Here is a 20,346-nt window from a genome sequence, read left to right as displayed (position 1 = left end):
TGCCTATCCCCTGCTCTAGGATAATCATGGTGTGCTGTGTTCTGGACAACATAATGCAGCAATGAGGACATGAGGTGCAAGATGAACAAACTGCTCAGTACTCCTGATGAGGATTCCAATGCTGAGGAGGAGGAAAAATATGGGGATCCCATTGCCAGACTAAGCAATCACATTGCTGCCAGGGTTTCCATAATAACTCAATAACTCAAAGATAAGCTAGTTACTCACACTGAGCCAGAAGGCACATGAATCAACCGGTCTCAATTAATTCCATGTCTTCACATTTTTATGGACAGGTGGGGAAATGGTGTGGGTGACATCCACTTCTCACCTCCCAACTAACCATAGACAGTATTTTTTTTAAAATGGTGTTTAGCCCCTGAGTGTTTTGTTTGCCAAATAAACAGACAGCAACAGATTTACTCGTAGGTTCAAAAAAAGGAAGGTTACATTTTTATTTAAACAGCAAAACCCGAATTGTTCTCAACCTTAACCCACTCACTCATTCACACACACATGCACAAGTAAGGATAGATAGATAGAAGGAAAAGGATAAGATGCAATTAAAATCCCAAGTGGTGTAAGAATTCATGGTTTACAGAAACCTGTTGAATCTTGCTGGGAGGAAAGTCTTTCCAAAGGTGCAGCCCTGGATGTTTGCAGTCTTGCACTTGCTGAGATGTTGTAGATTTCTAGTGGTTAAAACTTCAGTCCGGAGACGGTGATGGAAATTCTTGGTTTACTTCCACAGGTGGGGATTTTTATAAAAAAAGGTCACTCTTTAATTTCTCTGCTGTAGCAAGTTGAAGTATAGTATCAGCAGCAGGGCCTCTTGCTTAGCTGGACTGATCTCTCAGCCTTTTGCTGGAATGTGGCTTTCAGTGTCTTCTTTGGCTGATCTCCCTCTGTCTCCCAAAGGCTACCATTAAGGTAAAAGCCCTTAGATTTGAGTCTCAGTGTGGTGACTAAGGTTTCATTCCCCTGTGGTGACCATTCAATGCTTCTGGATATGAGAATAATTGTTGCACGATGGGCTGATTGCGGTCCATTTTCAATGATGTGGTGTACTTTACACCCATCGAGGTGCCCTTGGCAAAAAGTCTTTGTGAGTTCATTCCTGTAGTTAAGAGTCATCAATATGTAATGGGCTCCTTTCAATTTCAATGTGTTCTCCCCAAAGATAATTCAGATGAGGTTAACGAGTTTCATCTTCAGCAGGCAAACATGTATATTTCCAGTGCGGGAGGGGGAGGATGTATCACCTGACCTCTTCTATTTTGTTAGATAGTCAAGTACCACAGTTTTTTACTTTTTCATTTCATAATTTCTCCAGTTCATTGTTTATTTCATTACGGCTCCTTCTGAGCATGACAACATTCAGCACCGTACAAACGAAAAGCAGAATTGGCATGCGTCAGAATGGGGAACTGGAAAGTGGTGCAAAGTAGTGTATTAAATGATTTAATAAATTAAATGAATTAACAAATTTTTTAAAAAACATGTGAATGCACTCGGTGAACTACAGAGCTTTTATCTTTTTCTTTTTGGCACTTCTATGTGGGGCAATCCCTGTGGCTGCTGCAAAGGTGGCATGATAGACCTATGAGTGTCTGTAAGACATGTGTGCATCTGATAGATGCAGTGCATTCAGTGATGATGACTATCAAATAGATACATCACGTGTGACACTGGCACTTGCATACATTTGAGGAACATGTTGACAGTGCCATTTGAAGACGTGTGCTGAGAATCAGGGGAGCTGACTGATGGCATCAGATTACATGATGAGTGGGGTGAGTAGCATTGGTTGATGGAGGAGTGGGGAGATGAAGTAGTGCATTGAAACTACTCGCTTCTTGGGCTATCTCCAGCTATGCCTTCTTTGTTGTGGCTACAGCGTGCTTCTTCCCATTGCTGGAAAACAGAACTTTCTTTCTTGCCCTTACTGCACCCAGCAGTACATCCACGGACACCTTGTTGTACCTGGGTGCTGCTTTTGCCCTCCTGACTTCCATTATTCTGCTTCTACTTAATTCAAATCAATACACAAATCTCCAACCCTCTTCAACCATTGCGTCTGTGAAATGGGTCTTGAAATGGGTTTGTATTACACTGGTTCACGTGCAATGGAGACGCGAAACCCAGAAATAAAATAATGATGAGGAATCCCTGTTGAAAACATACATTCCCATGCGTGCCACGATGTTATGCATTTGTCACCCACTATCGTTGCCCCACTTCCTCCGCACCTTCCTGTAACCACCACTCCACCCCTCTCCTTGTGCTAACAGCAAGCCCCATATATGCATGTTGCTGTGATAGTCCTATCTTACAAGCTGGCATTTGTGACCAGTTTAACTCCCTCCTCTGTGATTGTACAAGGAACTTGTACTGTACTATTATAACCAGGGTATCTACATATTCCATCTGGACAGGCCTTATGCTTCCTGCTCCTAAAATAGGAGCTTCCTTTGTGGTGTGTTGCATTATAATGCAATACACTGAATGTGATGAGACGAATAATTTAGAAACTATGGCCCAAATTTTTCAAGCGAGATAATTGCTTGTCTCTGCCGCCTACAGGATTCTTGGCAGAAATGAAGAGGGTGGGGCCACATGGAATATACCCGCCTAAATTTAGACCTATTCAAACATTATATAAATATGTTTTGATGTTTTTCCAGTCATATGGACAATTGCAGTGCTGGAATATGTTTGTCCCCGGTGTGCAGCAATGCTATAGGGTATGGGGTAGTTGAGTGTCCCTTTTAAGGTTTATGTGGTTAAGAAACCAATGCAATCTATTGCATAGGATTAGGCGCCATTTTTAAACAGGGCTGAGCACACTATACTGTAGCATGCCACTGATGTCTGCTGCAGCCAATCTCCACGTGCCCTCCATGGAGGCAAATGATCCTCAGGCTGGCAAATCAGCCTGGCTCAAGGGAACATCCCTGTGACTGGCACAAATCTGGCCATAATACACTTCCACTGGTTCAACAGTCAAGTCGACAATCCAAGCACATTTGTACTTTCTACAGTTAACAAAAGCACTTGATTCTCTTCAGTGTGCTGTGTATACGTGCACATGTGCCTAGGGCCACGGTGGAGACAAGAAGAGCCGGATTCATGAAGAGGATAGATTTTAGTCTCATATTTAATCAGACCAGAACTGATTCCCCGAGCAGACTGCCAAAGTCATTTGGCAGAATGCCTCATCGACAGAACTTTCAAACAAGCACCAAGATGTAGCTTGGCTGGTGGTGAGAAGCGCCCTCCCCGTCAGATCCTTCCTGTACGCCCGGAGTCTCACACCCTCCGCACAATGCCCTCGAGGTGGTTCTGTTGGGGAAGAGACAGTTGCCCACCTCTTTCTGGAATGTGTCTTTGCAAAGCAGGTGCGGAAAGAGATGCAGTGGTATCTGTCGAGGGTCATCCCAAGCAGCTCTGTAACACAGGAGTCTGTGCTCTGCGGGCTGTTCCCAGGGACGCACACCGAGATAAACATCAACTGCTGCTGGAGGATTATCAATTCGGTGAAAGACACCCTTTGGTCTGCCCGAAACTTGCTGGTCTTCCAGCGCAAAGAGATGTGCATGACTGAATGTAGCAGACTGGCACATTCCAAGGTCCAGGACTACGTGCTGAGGGACGCACTAAAGCTTGGGCAGCCACAGTAAAGGCTCAATGGGGAAAGACCACTGTGTAAGGTACCCCCACCAAGGTGAACTGAGGGGCTGGTTCCATCGAAAACCCCTCGGGCTGTATCCAGAAAATATTTGTTTGCTGCAAAAATTACATGGCAGGTAAAATGAAATGGAAGGGTTGTGAGGCAACTCACTCCTATATTGAAGGAAAATGATCTCCTTTGCGCTCTTTGTATTGTTGACTTAGTGCTGTTTTTGAACTGTTTTATAATGTATTTTTTACAGTTTTTTTACGAATAAAGTATATTTTGGAAATATAAAAAAAAATTTCATCAGACCAGAACTTCTGTGAATGAGCCATTAGCTCTGTTAAGTTGCATTGTACTCAGGTGAAACAGTTCATGTCTAAGCTTGTATCCTGAAGTTGGGCAAGGCAAGTTAGGTCCTATTATCCTTTGTCATTATTTTGTTGCAGGTTCATTGGCTAGCTCAGTATTTGATCCTATGCTTGGACTAGTTGGAGCTTCTGGTGGAGGCTATGCCCTAATGGGAGGCTACTTTATGAATGTACTAGTGGTAAGTGGTTCAAATTAATTAATATTTCATTCACATTGTAGTGTGGGGGAGGGGGTGGTGGGTAGTAGAAAAAAAGAGTTTTGACCAGTTAATGTATTTTTTTTAACTTAATGTGCCACTTTTTTTTTGTTCAAACCTTTCTTATCTAGATTATTTCTTCCTCTCTTTCCCCCTCTCCATTCCCCATTGTAGTTAATGCTGAAAAATGTATTAAAGACAGCAAAGTTGCTTTGCTCATTTGATCTTAGCAAATCTTGTGCTAGTTTGAGTAATTGAGGCATTGAGCTTTTGAAAATTATTTTATAAAGTTATTAAAATCAAAGGGTTAGTATCTTTCTTGCATCATATTTTCAGTACATTTATGTTTTTAAAAAAATATTTAATTACATTTCTTGTTTTCTTAATCCTCAACCCCTTTTTTCTATTCTTTTCAATTTGCATTTCATAACTTGTTATATTTTGTTCTTTCCCCCCTTTATTTATTTATTTTTCTTCCATTAACCAATTTTTTCAATGGAGATCAACTAATTCAGCACAGACTGAAATCTTGACTTTTCCTGTTTGTACAGTTTTTCTTGGTGTGGTACTGTGATATGTGGTGAGAGAATGACTTGAATCAGGCTCAGGCTAGGTAAACATCTTGATTTACATTTTAGTAAGGAAATACCACCAAGTTCAATCATCCTTGCATAATGAGTTAGATTATCTGCACTAGGTGGTGGTACGGCCACTATAATTAATCCCTCTCGACAATGAATGGAGGAAAATTCAATCAGTCAGTGTTCTAATTCCTGATCGCTATTCTGTGACTCCTCTCGTAAAATGTGCATATGAATGTTGTAAGCACAGGATTGGTCTAACACATGAGGAATGACAACTTGTGTTAGGTATTGGAGGGATCTCAACAATGGTATAATGGTACCTCATGATGAGCACTTTCAGGAGAAGTTAGGAGAAAATTGGAGGAAGCAAAATCTTGTAAACACCAATATATAATTTCAGTCTCTGCCCAATAGTGGCTTTTAATGTAAAAATACCATAGGCTGACCTTGTGGCCATATAATCCAGACTGCAGATACCAATATCTTATAATTATTTTAATAATTTGCATCAGAATCTCTGTGATGGCAAAATACTCAACACTTTGCTCCTTTACTTTATCGAGTGACTTTTATTTCTATTGTTTTCATTTTTGTGGTTCTGGGAAGGAAGAAATGAGTTACTCTGAGGAAGGTAGATAAAGCAACCTGACATTGAGTCAAAGAGGCAAAGAAAAAGAGTGTGTAGGTTTCAACTGCAAACACATCAGCTCTGAAATGACACTGAATGCATCGTATTTGAATACATCAGCTGAATTTTATCAGCCCTGTAGAGACAGGCAGGGTGGTGTGGTCCCATAAAATAGCAAGGGAAGGTGGTGGGTGAAGTGCCCATCACCTTCCTGATGCCATTCAAAATTGTCAGGGGCGAGGAAAGCCAAGGACAGTCTCCTTGCCCAGAGGCCAATTGAGGCCCTTAAGGTCCTCTTTCTGCAGCCACTGGTATTTTACCAGTGGCTGGTGGATGCCCCGCCTTGGAGAGGCTGCCCGCTAAAACCTGGTAGTCTCCCTGTGGGCTGGTGGATGGTGGGCTCTCCCGCTTGAGCAATCTGTGACCCACAGAGGCCCTCCAGAGGTAAAAGCCGCCCTTGTGCCAACATCCATCCTCCTGCCCTCAACAACTATCCACTCCCCCACCCCTTGCCAGGGCCTGCCTGACTGGCCCTGGTGAGCTCGCTCCCGCTTACCTGCAGTCTGGGGCATCATGGTTACCCCTGGTCTTGGGCCTACTGCAGTACCAGCAGTGACCACTGCTCTCGGTGGCGCTGCTTGGGATGCTGAGCTGCCGGCCAATCAGATGGAGACGGGATCCCTATCCTTAAAATGATGGGGTCCCTGGCACCAGGAAGTTAATTGACTGAGCACCATTAAATGTGGCCTTGGATCCCTCAGAATGGAAGAAGTGGGATACCCCTTGCCTTTCTGGCCTGGTGTCAGAACCCCCACCACCTGCATAAAATCCAGCTCATACTCTTTTTATTCATTCACAGTATGTGGGCATCACTACAACAACAACTAATATTTATATAGCACCTTTAACGTCATAAAACTTCTCTTGGCACTTCACAGCAACATTATGAAACAAAAGTATGACACCGAGCCACAAAAGGAGATATTAGGTCCGATGAAGGGTCACTGACCTGAAACGTTAACTCTGCTCCTCTCTCCACAGTTGCTGCCAGACCTGCTGAGTATTTCCAGCATTTCTTGTTTTTATTTTATATTATATAGGAGATATTAGGTCAGATGACCAAAAACCTAGTCAAAGAGGTAGGTTTTAAGGAGTGTCTTAAAGGAGGAAAATGAGGTGGAGAGGCAAAGAGGTGTAGGGAGGGTATTCCAGAGTTTGGGGCCTTAGCAATTGAAGACGCGGCCACCAATGGCAGAGTGATTAAAATCAGGGATCCTCAAGAGGCCGGAATTTGAGGAGCACAGGTATCTTGGAGGATTGTGGGGCTGGGGGAGATTACAGAGATAGGGAGAGGTAAGGCCATGGAGGGAATTGAAAAGAAGGATGAAAATTTTAAAATCAGGACGTTGCTTGACTGGGAGCCAATGTAGCTCAGTGAGCACAGGGATGGTAGGGGAACGGGACGGTGCGATTTAAGACATGGGCAGCAGAGTTTTGGATGAGCTTAAGTTTAAGGAGAGTAGAATATGGGACACCACCAAGGAGTGCATTGGAATAGTCAAGTCTAATGGTAACAAAGGCTTGAATGAAGGTTTCAGCAGCACATGAGCTGAGACGGGGTGAGGTCAGGTGATTTTGCGGAGGTGGAAATAGGTGGTCTTAGTGATGGCATGAATACAAGGTTGGAAGCTCATCTTGGGGTCAAATGTTGTGGGTATCACTGGCAAGGCCAGCATTTATTGCCCATTCCTCATTGCCCTTAAGAAGGTGGTGGCAGCGAACCACCTTCTTAAAAACTGAATGGCTTTCTTGGCCATTTCAGAGGGCAGTTAGGAGTCAACAACATTGCTGAGGACCTGGAGTCACATATAGGCCAGACGTAATAAGAACAATATGTCTTTTAGGGAAGGAAATCTAGTGAACCAGAAGGGTTTTTATGACAATCCAGTAGTTATATGGTCACCGTTACTGATACTAGTTTTTTATTCCAGGTTTGTTCAATTAATTGAATTTAAACTCCACCGCTGCCATGGAGGGATTTTGAAATCATATTTCCAGTTTGTCAGTCCAGGCCTCTCGATTACTAGTCCAGTAATAAAACTGCTATGCTACTGTTCCCAGTCATGCTCTCTTCCTCTGTGCTTGAGAAGGTGCCACCTACTTATTTTTAATGGATTGATATGTGTGTTAAAATAGCAGAGATAAGAACTTCTGTGAATGTGCCATGTAGTCTGAGGCTTGTCTCACACACCATTAATTCGATGCCTTTGAATGCCATTCATGGTATTTATAGCTGCCATGTTGAATGATCTATGGGCTCAGGTTTGCAACATTGCTTCTAGTCAGTAGTTCACTAAAAGGTAACAGATTGGGTAATTTGGGCAGTTTGTTCAGCATCCTTTACACATTAGCTACAATGTTATCTAGAATCACTGGAAGATTGCTTAATTTTCCAAAATAATACTTTAAAATTGAATCCTCCATGAAAGGTGACAGGCAATTCTTCAGTATAGTGCCTTCAAAGAGGGTTTGTGATGGGTAGGTCACGTCTGACTAATCTACTTTAATTTTTTGGAAAGGCCACTAATATAGTGGACACGGGAGTGTCAATGGATGTTATCTTTATAGGAGGCGGGTTTGGAGATGGGGACAGCTTAAAATTGGATGCTAAAATTTAGTCTGGGGCGGGAAGTCTTGCGAAATGCCTTCCCCATCCCTGCCACCAATTGAGGCCCCTAACTGAGTAATTAACCCCAATTAAGAGCCTCTTCCCGCTACAGCTGCAATTAGCCATGCGGTGGGAAGAGGCCCTCTCACTGCACAGGAAGGATGCCACGGAAAACTGTGTGGGCTGCTTCATGGCTCCGGGGGGAGGTGGGGTGGGGTCCCTCATTCAAAGGCACTTAGTGCCTGAACAAGGGACCTCTCATCGGGGCGGGGGGGGTGGGGGGGGGACGCTGAGGGCCACTCCCTCCCCTTGCTGCTGACCCCCCTGCCCCATGACTCCCACCCTGTGAGACCCTCCCCCCTGCCCTCACCTACCTGATGCCTGGCTTCAGCAGCGCTCTTTGGCCTCCAGCTGCAGCCACTGCCTCCGCGGTGGTGCTGCAGCTGCCGGCCTCTGGCTGGCAGCTGTCCAAGAGCTGGACTTCTGACGACGGATCCTAGATCCTATGGAAGGCCCGCCGCTGTCCACTTAAGTGCCTGATTAGCGCAAAATTCGGCGGGCCTTCCAGAAAAGAGGTGACACAGGGATCTCAGTGTCAGTTTCTCTCTATGTTGAGATCCCCGCCGCCAGGATAAAATTCCCCCCAAGGTTCCACACAAGAGATTATTGTCAAAAATAACAGTGTATGGAATTGGAGATAACCTTGTGACATGATTTGATAATTGATTGAGGTAGGTGATGGAGTACAGGGATACAGGGAATGTACAGTTATTGGCAGGATGCAACAAGCAGTAGTTCCTGGGGATCTGTACTGGATCTTAGCTTTTCACCATGTATATCAATGATTTAGATAAAGGAATAGAGAGTTAAATATTCAAGTTTACAGATGACACTAAGTTGGATTACGCAGTTAATTGCGTAGAAGGAAGCAGGAAGGTACAAAGGGACATAGAATGAAATGAGAGGTCAAAACTATGGCAATTGGAGTTGTTATGACCAGGTGAGAAAGGTGTCTAGGGGTCCCTCGCAGCCTTCACCTGGTCTTACAGTAACAGGGTTTAATTTTAAACACACCATGCTTTTAGCTCCCCCTTGGTGAATCCTTGTTCACTGTTTTCCGATTATAAGGCAAAGAAACCAGCACAAACAGGCTCTCTTAGGTTTAAAGAAGAAAAGTTGAAATTTATTCAATTTAAACTCCAATTCGGTTGACGCTAGCATGCATACGGGATACACACATGCAAATAGAGACAGAAAAGAGCAAAAGAAAAATAAAATGGAAGAGTTTGAGGCAATATCTGAAGTGTTTTTGTTACGGTTCTTCGAGCTCACTGTAGAGTCTTTGACTGTAGATAGATCTTGCTTTTTGTTGGGGCCCAGTATTCTTCTTAAATCTTGTTTGCTGTCGGAGACTTTTCTCTCTTAGGGTTCATGTGTCTTCAGTGATTCATAGGCTTGTGAGAAGGAGATGGAAGCAGTCAGACAGGAGAGAGATCTTCTTAGACCAGGAGCAAACAAACACTTTGCCCAAACTGTTTGTACAAATTCCAAATTCAAAAAACTCAGGTTGCCCATCAGGTTAGTCATGTGACTAGCTTGTTTGACCATGTCCGTTTGTGTATGCGGCCATCTTAGCAGTCAGCCTGGAATGTGAGCTCCCCCACCTTCAACGTCTGTAGTCAAAGTTCTTTTGTGAGTTGAATTTGTCAGGGAATGGCTGCATTGTCCTTCCAAACACCGTCTGTTAATATGCAAATGTCTTTTCCAGCCACGGCTGATCTGTTTAACAAATCCTTTCTCAACTCCAGTAACAGTTTAAAATCAATGTTCATTACAAAATTAATGTACCTCATTCTTGGCAGGTGGGGGCCTAGCATGACAGAGTTCAATGTGGGGAAATATGAGGTCATCTGTTTTGGATCCACGAAATGCAAATTGAAATATTTCCTTAATGGCAAGAGACTAGTAACTATAGAGGGGGAAAAGGATTTGGTTGTCTAGGTAACAAAACACTAAAAACCAGTGTGCAAGTACACAAGGTAATCAAAGATGCTAATGGATTTTTGCCTTAATCTCAAGGGATTCGACTATAACGGGGAGGAAGTGATGCTTCATTTGTACAGGAAGGATATATTGTACTGGGTGGGAGGGAGTGGGGTGCGCAGGAACAGTGCAGATTCACCAGAACGATGTCGCTATGTCCAGATTCCTAATAGAAACAGTAAAAGATGCCAAACTGCATGACGTCTTCAGCAAACCTGCAGATGGAGTGCAGCGTAGATACACATGGTCAAGATTGGATGGGTCTGCCTGTTCCAGGGTTGACTTCTTTTTTGTGTCCCGTACTGTCACGGTCGGGTCCACCAACTTCAAGCCGGTGTTCTTCTCCGACCACTGCCTCTTACTGGCCGACTGTCACTTACAGGATGACCAGCGGGTTGGCAGGGGGACATGGAAGCTCAATGCTACACTGCTAACCCCAGAGAACGTTGAGGAACTCAAAAGGGATTCCAAAGGTTGGAGAACCGTGAAACCCCTCTTTGAGTCTCCAGTTCACTGGTGGGAAACAATCAAGGAGAACATCAAGAGGTTCTTTATCCTCAAAGGTGTTCAGAGGATGAGAGAGAGACAGAGGTAAATGTCCCGACTCCAGAAAAGTATGCAAAATCTGCTCCGGCTGCAGTCGATGGGGGTCGAGGTCAAGGAGGACCTCCATGAGGTGAAGAGCCAGCAGGCCTCGCTCTTTGCCACGGAGGCCTCCAAGATCATCTTCCGGTCCAGAGTCCGCTCCATTGAGCAGGATGAGATGTGCTCGTGTTACTTCTTCCAAAAGGTACACAGAGAGAGCTTTGTTATCAGCAGCCTGAAGGAAGAGGATGGCTCGGTGACGTCTTCGCAGTCCGACGTACTAAGGATCAGCAAATCCTTTTATGCTGGGCTGTATGATGCAAAGCCCACGGACAGCAGAGCCTCCTAGTCCTTCCTGTCATCTATCACAGAGGTCTTAGATGACAGCACGAGGGAGAGACTGGACAAGCCGCTAACTCTGGATGAGCTGACAAAGACCGTCAGGTCCGTCGAGACAAGTAAAACTCCCAGAAGCAATGACTTATGGTTGAGTTGTATTCGGCCCTGTGGGACTAGGTCGGCTTGGACCTGCTGGAAGTATACGAGAGTATGCTCCTGGCCGGCAGCATGTCAGAATCCATGAGGAAAGGCATCATCACCCTCATCGACAAGCGGAAGGGGGAGAGGGCAGAAATCAGAAATTGGCGGCCCATCTCACTGCTTAATGTTGACTACAAGATTCTGTCCAAAGTCATAGCCAGTCGAGTCAAGTTTGCTCTGGAGTTGGTGATCCACCCTGATCAAACCTGTACTATACCCGGCAGTAAGATCTTCGATAGCCTCGCGATACTCGGGGATACGATTGCCTATGTAAGGGACAGGAGAGTGGACACCTGCCTCATCAGCCTGGACCAGGAGAAGGCTTTTGACAGGATATCGCACACCTACATGTTGGACGTGCTTTCCAAAATGGGGTTTGGGGAGGGAATCTGCAATTGGATCAAACTGCTCTACACAAACATCAGTTGCGCAGTCTCAATCAATGGGTGGGAATCGGAAAGTTTACCGATCCAATCTGGAGTCAGATAGGGCTGTCCTCTCTCCCCTGTCTTGTTTGTTTGCTAAATTGAACCCTTTGCTGAGTCTATTAGGAAGGATGCGAGCATAACAAGGGTCACAATCCCAGGCAGTGGAGGCACTCAGGTTAAAACCTCCCTGTACATGGATGACGTCGCCGTCTTCTGCCCGGATCCGCTGTCTGTGCGCAGACTGATGAGCATCTGCGACCAGTTCGAACTGGCCTTGGGAGCCAAAGTTAACCATGGCAGGAGCGAGGCCATGTTCTTTGGGAACTGGGCTGACCGATCCTTTGTCCCCTTCACCATCAGGTCAGAATACCTGAAGGCGCTGGGGATATGGTTCGGAAGGGCCGGGGCATGCACCAAAACCTAAGAGGAGCGAGTAGCCAAGGTACAACACAAGCTGAGCATGTGGGAGCAGCGATCTCTCTCCATTGTGGGTAAGAACCTGGTCATCAGGTGCGAGGCGCTCACATTGTTGCTGTACGTGGCGCAGGTCTGGCCCATACCCCACTCCTGTGTTGTGGTGGTAACCCGAGCCATTTTCCGCTTCATCTGGGGATCCAAAATGGACCGGGTCCGGAGGGACACGATGTTCAAACCTCTGGATAAGGGCGGGAAAAATGTACCCAATGTCGCCCTCATCCTGATGACGACCTTTGTGTGCGGCTGCAAGAAGCTGTGTGTAGACCTCCAGTACGCAAGCTCCAAGTGTCACTACGTGCTGAAGTTCTATCTGTCCCCGGTGTTGCGAAGGATGGGCCTGGTCACATTGCCGCGGAATGCTCCATCTAGTTGGACTGTGCCATACCACCTATCCCTCGTGGAGCAGTTTCTGCGAAAAAACACCTTTGACCACCGATCCATCAGGCAGTGGTCTGCACGGAATGTCCTCAAGGCCCTATGGGAAAAGGATATGGTGGATCCTGTTGGATGGTTCCCCGAACAGACTGCCAAAGTCATTTGGCAGAATGCCTCATCACCAGAGCTTTCAAACAAGCACCAAGATGTAGCTTGGCTGGTGGTGAGAAGAGCCCTCCCCGTCAGATCCTTCCTGCATGCCTGAAGTCTCACCCCCTCCGCACAATGCCCTCACGGTGGCTATGGTGGGGAAGAGACGGTTGCCCACCTCCTTCTGGAATGTGTCTTTGCAAAGCAGGTGTGGAAAGAGATGCAGTGGTTTCTGTCGAGGTTCATCCCAAGCAGCTCTGTAACACAGGAGTCTGTGCTCTATGGGCTGTTCCCAGGGACGCACACCGAGATAAACATCAACTGCTGCTGGAGGACTATCAATTCGGTGAAAGACGCCCTTTGGTCTGCCCGAAACTTGCTGGTCTTCCAGCGCAAAGAGTTGTCCACCACCGAATGTTGCAGACTGGCACATTCCAAGGTCCAGGACTACGTGCTGAGGGACGCACTAAAGCTTGGGGCAGCCGCAGCAAAGGCTCAATGGGGAAAGACCACAGTGTAAGGTCCCCCCACCAAGCTGAACTGAGGGGCTGGATCCATGGGAAACCCCTCGAACTGTATCGGGAAAATTTTCGTGTGCTGTAAAATGTAAAAATGTTAATGGCATGACAAAGGAAATGGAAGGGTTGTGAGGCAACTCATGATTGTATTGAAGGAAACTGATCTCCTTTGCACTGTTTGTATTTTTTGACTTGGTGCTGTTTGAAACTGTTTGGTAATGTATTTTTTACAGATTTTTATGAATAAAGTATATATTGGAAATTTAAAAAAAATTCCCCAGAACGATGTCAGGGCTTAAAGGGTTAAGTTATGTCAACAGCTTTTCTTAAACATGGCTTGTATATCCTTGAATTTAGAAAGTTATGGGGTGATTTAATTGGTGCGTCTTAAATGATAAAAGGATTTGATAGATTAGATACAGTGAAGCTATTTCCTCTGGCAAAATCCATAACAAGGGGGCATAATCTTAAAACTAGAGCTGGGCCATTTCGGAGTAAAATCAGGAAAACACTTTAACACACAAAAGGTAGTGGAAACCTGGAACTCACTTCCCCAAACTGGTTGTGGATGCTGGGTGAATTGACATTTTCAAGACTGAGATCGACAGATTTGTATTCAGTAACGTTATCAAAGGATATTGAACAACGGCAAGTAAATGGAGTTGAGGTATAGATCAACTATGATTTCAATGAATGGTGGAACAGGCTCAATGAGCTGGATAGCCTACTCCTGTTCCTATATTGAAACTCTAAAGGATTGGTAATTTGTGAAAAATTCAAATATCACAAATTAATATTAAAAATCCAACTTGCCATTTATCAGTTCTTTTTCTGTAGTTTTTTTGTAAAACCAAACCAGATTTACATTGACACAGATTGGAAGCTGATTTATGCGGCTGATACTTAATCCTTTACAATATTTTTTGCCATCTAATTTAGCTTCTTCAATGGACTTGAAGATCAGTAATCCTTGGGTTGACTTTGGGGATCATTGGTTCTGTTTTGATGCAACTGTTACTTCATTAAAGTATGACCAGATTCATGAAAGATTAAACTGGCCTTCTTACATATTTTGTATTCCAAAAAAACAATGAATATTGCACAGGGCAAAGAAAACTAAACATGGATGGATAAACAAACACTCATGCATTCCTGCGACAAAAAATTGTACCAGAAAAATTAAATGTGGCTTTCTGCCTTAATGACTCTGAATAGTCCCAAGCAATTACAGCGTTCCTGAAAGCTAACAAGGGCGATAAAGCCAATTGAGCTCTTGCCTTTAAGGAGAAACAACACAAACACCAGGAGCCATTTTCATTTACCTTCTGCCTCAGTACCAAATCTCTATTCCTCAGTGAACTAACTACACTTTTTGAGTACTTCAACCATGTTCTTGTTTGCTGTATTAGATGTTCATTTATTAAGTCTGGAGAGGTAGCTGTTTAAATGAGCTAAGCACTCAGCTGTAACATCTTTACACTGAACTGCTTAGATCAATTCACCAACATCAAGTACAAGTTGCAGGCAGAACATTATCACCAGCAAAACTGCATGATTTTGCCATACATCCAGAGCATGGATATCAGCTCAAAAATGACATATGGGACTATGTGGCAAATCTAGACACAATTAAAAACAATTGTAGCTCCATAATATTTTTATTTGTTTGATTGCAGAATTTTAAACAAATGGTGCCACTGTTTGGTGTTTTCAGATTAGCTTTTATTTTGATCATAGGTAAGTTTTTTTACATTTTGTATTTATGTTTTATAATCCCCCTCCTCTAATTTCCTTCTTGATTATTTGACTTCGTAAAGATGTCATGATCTGAGATGAAGGGGAATTTCTGACTGTAGAGGTGCAGCTAACAGCTACTCTATAGTTAGATAATATTGGGAAACAATGCTTTGCAGCTTTCAGTAACGCTATTGCCTTGTATGGGAGGGGATTAACTGACATTGGGCTGGAGTTTCAGCCATTGCTGCAGCAGGAACAGAGGCAGGCGGGCGCAGAATTTCGCACTGCCGGCTGGCATGCCAGTTCCCTGGTTCTATCCCTCGCCTGGACCATTTTCCTGCAGGTGGGGGGGGGGGGGGGGTGGGGAACAGTAGGTCTACCCACCTGTAAGGTTTTGGCTAGCCTACTGAGCTGCCTAAGGGCCCACTAAAGCCTATTGTCAAAGGCCAACTGGGATTTTCCAGTTGGCATCCAAGTCTCTGCAGGCGATGGGGGACAGTGCAGATGCCTAGAGGTGGCCTCCTGACCGGAGAGGCGGGGTGGGGGAGCGAGTACTCCAGGTAGGCTTATAGGCCTTCCCTGCCGGCTTGGGTTCAGCAGCAGCAGCTGCAGACCACTATTGGGAGGAGTTTCCAACCCACAATGGTAGCCCACTGCAAAGGCCATATTTTATTTTAAATTTGAAAATGTTGGTGCTCTTTTGGGGCGCCTTGTTCCTCACTTAAAAGCTGCTGCTTTCAAGTTAGAGACCTTCCTATTAGCCCTCCAGCTTCGAGAGCCCACCCGCTGTCCTTAATTGGCCATTTCAGGGAAAATCACAGTTGAGTGACTTTCGCAAAAATGGCAGGCTTCTGACCCTGACTTTAACCTGACAGTGGGGTCCTGAAGCCCACAAGAAAATCCTGCCCATCATATCAAATCTGGAGTACCAGATGAAATGTTCTTAATCATGCATGAATAAGTAGCATTCATTTCAACAGAATGGTGGAATTTAATTGCTCATTGCATTGCAAGTCTCTCTATGTTCCATCCAATTATTCAGTTGGAAACAAACATTTCCATGTGCTTGTCATGCATGGTTTATTTATATATTTCTGCCATGAATGATTTCAGCCCTAGTTTCTGTATTGACCATTTTCTGGGAACCCTACACCTAAAATATTTTAAATTTAGTTTACTGTTGTCATTAGTCTATATTTTCTGGTTATTCAATGATAAGTTTTAAATTAATCATTTTAATATTTATTTGCAGTGGGCACTGATGTGGGGTTTGCCCTATACAGAAGATTCCTTGTTGAAGGAGATGGTTTCCGTGTAAGTACCATAGACGTCTGTTCTAACCTTTCACTTCTGATGCATTCTTGCACACAATCTTTAATGACTTAAACTAAGAATTAAATCAAATGTTTGTTTAGCAGAAAGCAAACTAGCACTTGATAACGATGGCGTATGACAGCCTTGGATTAGTGGTAACAATCTCACCTCTGAGTCAGATGTTTCTGGGTTCAAGTTCCACTCCAGATTCTTAAATACGTAGTGGAGGCTTATTCTTCAGTGCAGTACTGAAGGAACACTGCAAGGTCGGAGGTGCCATCTTTCAGATGAAACATTGAACTGAGGCCCCATCTGCCCTCTCAGGTGGAAATAAGGAATTCAACTGCACCTTATTTGCAGATGATCAGGAGGATTTTCCCATTGTCCTGGCCAACATTTATCACTGAACCAACAAGCAGGATTTTCCCAGCCCTGGGGTGGCAGGCTCGGAGGGGATGGGAGGTGGTGGAGCTGGGAAAATAGCGGGGAGCCACATTGGGATGGCTGCCTGCACATTCTTGCTACCGGGGAAGTTTCCTAACTGCGGGACTGGCTGCAGATCAGCTGCATGCTTAATGGAATTTGGTAGCTAATTTAAATAATTCAAAGCCCTATTAAGTGTGATTTCCCCGGGCCAATGGCATTTTTCTGGCGGCGGAGCAGCTTCCCACTGCGTGGGGACCCTTCCAGCTTCATGGAGGCGGACTTCCTCCAGTAGCCCGGGGGCGGGGGGTGGGGTGGGTGGGTGCAGGGCCATCAGAGCCACAGAAGGGGCCACAGGCAAGAAAGATAGCCCTTGAGACCTCAACGATCCCTCTGGAGGGGTTTCTCCTCTGTTTGACGGGGTCTTCTGCCCTCAGCCATCCAGAATTTGAAATAATACTTGTCTGTCCGAAATCTCCTAGCTGCCTCAGCAGCACCCACCGCTCCTGGTGCGGCTACCGAATCTTCAGAGCTGCCAGCTCTTTGGTTGGGCTGGCAGAATCAGAAGACACACCCCCTCCCTCCCCCCACTGTTCTTAATTGGATGACAGGCCCGGAGGCAGACAATTAGGAGGCCACCTCCAGTATAATTGCCAAGACAGTCTTACTGCTGGCAAATGCAGGCTTGGGACCCCGATTTGGTCCTGATGTCAGGGTTCCGAAATCTGTGGTTTCATTAAACCCAACATCTCAAACAGGTTATCTGGTCATTTATGACATTGCTATTGTGAGACCATGCTGTGCATAAATTGGCTACTAAGCTTACCTACATAACAGGAGTGACCATTTTTCAGAAGTACTTGATTGGCTGTGAAGTGCTTTGTGACACACTGGCCTGAACTTTACTAGTGCGCCGCAAATCGTGACAGCGCGCTTTGAAGTTGGCGATCTGGCCGTGCGGAGCTGCCACCGCTGAGCCCCTGCGATATTTCGCGCAAGGGCTCATTTAAATGGAGGAGGTGGAGCAGCTGCCCCTGATGACGTAGAGGGGGTGCCGCTCTGTCCCCAGCAACATCACCAGGCACCACCGCGCTGGTGCTGGCGCCATTTTTAAAGGGCTTCAAGCCCTGACAGACCATCTGAATGTTGAAAGGAAACATTACCTCTAATTTAAATAAAAACAGTAAAGGTCACATCAAAGTCCCTCTTCCCCCCCTCCCCCCATCATCAAACAATAAATGTATTTCCCTCTCCCCTCCGAGAAAACCTTTCATCCCTAAACTTTATGATCTTTGCCCTTCAACCCCTTCCCACCATCCCCTCAGCCAATGGAATCAGTTTTATCTGTTCCCCCCCGCCACTCTGAAAATTACACTGCTTTCCCCTCCCCACCAGTGTCTTGCCTCGGTTCTCCGAAGGCATGGGACTTCTGGCCACCGGCCGGAATATCAACGTGGGACGGCCACCCGATCCAGGTAAGTTCATTAACATGCATTGGATTAAATTTTATTATGCAAATGAAGGCTCCACTGCCATGCAGCGGGGGGTGGGGGAACGCACTACGGCCTCATGCCACTGGTAAAATGCGGCAGGGCCTCCTCAATGTTGGGGGTCGAGGTGGGCATCTCCCGGAAGAATTCTCCGGGCTCCCCCACCAGGACCCCCAACATCAGGGAGCTAGCAAAATTCAACTCATGGGTGGAATTTTGTACTGGTGGAGGATGGGGGTGCTCTCAACATTGGGGGAAACCAATGCTGAGATCCCCACGTCGGCTCATATATGGAAGGCCTGCTGAATTTAGTGTCAATCAGGCACTTTACTTGACAGCTCGGGCCTTCTGTATGACTTAGGACCCCATTGCCGAACGTTCCGGCCTCACAGAGCTGCCAGCCAATCAGGGGCTGGCAGCTGCAGTGTCACTGCGGAAGCGGTGGCTGCTGCTGTAACTGCAGCCACTGGACACCGAGGAGTGGCACTGGAACTGGGTTCAAGGTAGGTCAGGGCTGGAGGGGTCTAACGGGGTAGGGGTCGTGGAATGGGTGGGCAGGGGTGTCAGCAGCATGGGCAGGGGGAGAGGCCTCAGCGGGCCCACCCTCCCCGATGCCGCGTCCCTTGTTCAGGCACTTAAGTGCCTTTTAACGAGGGAGCTCCCCTCCACAGCTGTGAAGCAGCCGCAGGGCTTTTCATGCTGTGCTTCCTGTGCGGTGACAGGGCTGCCCGCCACACAGGTTATTGTGGCTGCAGCGGGAAGAGGCCCTTAACTAGTGGTTAATTACCCAGTTAATGGCCTTAATTGGCAACTGGGCGGAAGGCCATTCACAGGACTTCCCGCCCCGGACTAAATTTCAGCGGAGGCAGGATGGTGGTGGGGTCCCACCAAACCCGCCACAAGGGAAATCTTAAAATTCCACCCATATCTGGATATATTAGTGTTTCTTGTCTGTTATCCAATGACTTTTTTTCCATCTTTATGATAAAAATATACACTGGAAGCAAATATGTTTCCTATTCAAAAGGGTTGGCTTCATATCTCTTGGTTTAATAAAAAGAAAAATTGTGAAATTAGTAATATTGCTTCTATCCATGACAAAAATAAAGCTCTGATTATAAAATATTACAAAGTATTTACAGCACAGAAACAGGCAATTCAGCACAACAGATCCATGCCAGTGTTTATGCTCCACATGAGTCTCCTCTCACCTTACTTCATCAACCCCATCAACATATCCTCTATTCCTTTCTCCCTCATGTGTTTACCTAGCTTCCCCTAAAATGCATCTATGCTGCACGCCTCAACTACTCTCTGTGGTAGTAAGCTCCACATTCTAATCACCGCTGGGTAAATAATCACCCCTGAATTCCCTATTGGATTTATTAATGACTATCTTATATTTATAGCCCCTAGTTTTGGTCTCCCCCAGAAGTGGCAATATCTTCACTACTTCTACCCTATCAAACCCTTTCATAATCTTAAAGACCTGTAATGGGTCACCTTTCAGTCTTCTGTTTTCTGGAGATAAGTGCGCAACCTGTTTAATCTTTTCTAATAGGTATGTCCTGTTAGTTTTGGTATTATTCTAGTAAATCTTTTTGCACCTTCTCCAGTGCCTCTGTATCCTTTATATAATATGGAGACCAGAACTGTTCACAGTACTCCAAGTGTGGTCTAACCAAGGTTCTTTATAAGTTTAACATAATTTCACTGCTTTTCAATTCTATCACTCTATAAACGAACCCTAGTGCTTTGTTTGCTTTTTATGATGCAAAGGCACAAAATAGCCAAAGCTCACTTGAAGACTATTTAAATAGACACTTTTTACATGTCTTGTTGACAGGGAAAGTGAGGTTTTTCTAGAATAAAGGTATTCTTGCACTTGGTTTCATGTGGAATTTTTTTGTGTGTGAACGCTACTGTTCTTAAAAGCGGTCTATATTTAGGGAGGATGGTTTCAGTCAGACTACAAATTGTGGAATGCAGCCAGTCAAGGTTGAATGATGTAGATTATAATATTAGGTTGATAACCTAGAGTCTCACAGTCATAGGAAAATATTTGGGTATTCGCCTATCTTGTTAACTGCTGGCTTACTGAGAAGTAATTTTTTAATTTCCATACTTTCTGTTGTTTTTGTATTG

At 45.2% G+C, this 20,346-nt stretch overlaps 1 protein-coding gene across 7 annotated transcripts in view; it reads left to right on the top strand.

Moving 5' to 3' along the window:
• Window positions 1-20,346, top strand: part of rhbdl2 (rhomboid, veinlet-like 2 (Drosophila)) — an 85,243-nt gene that overhangs the window by 56,685 nt on the left and 8,212 nt on the right. For all 7 annotated transcript variants that reach the window (XM_068011246.1, XM_068011242.1, XM_068011241.1 and 4 more), the window contains 3 exons: window positions 4,123-4,223; window positions 14,914-14,974; window positions 16,227-16,288. In XM_068011246.1, the coding sequence (XP_067867347.1) occupies window positions 4,123-4,223; window positions 14,914-14,974; window positions 16,227-16,288 (224 nt within the window). The remainder of the gene's footprint in view (window positions 1-4,122; window positions 4,224-14,913; window positions 14,975-16,226; window positions 16,289-20,346) is intronic.

Source organism: Heterodontus francisci, chromosome 31, assembly GCF_036365525.1.
Source record: "Heterodontus francisci isolate sHetFra1 chromosome 31, sHetFra1.hap1, whole genome shotgun sequence".
Taxonomy (NCBI): domain Eukaryota; kingdom Metazoa; phylum Chordata; class Chondrichthyes; order Heterodontiformes; family Heterodontidae; genus Heterodontus; species Heterodontus francisci.
Note: the sequence above shows the minus strand (reverse complement) of the source record. Positions and strands in the feature narration are given on the sequence as shown.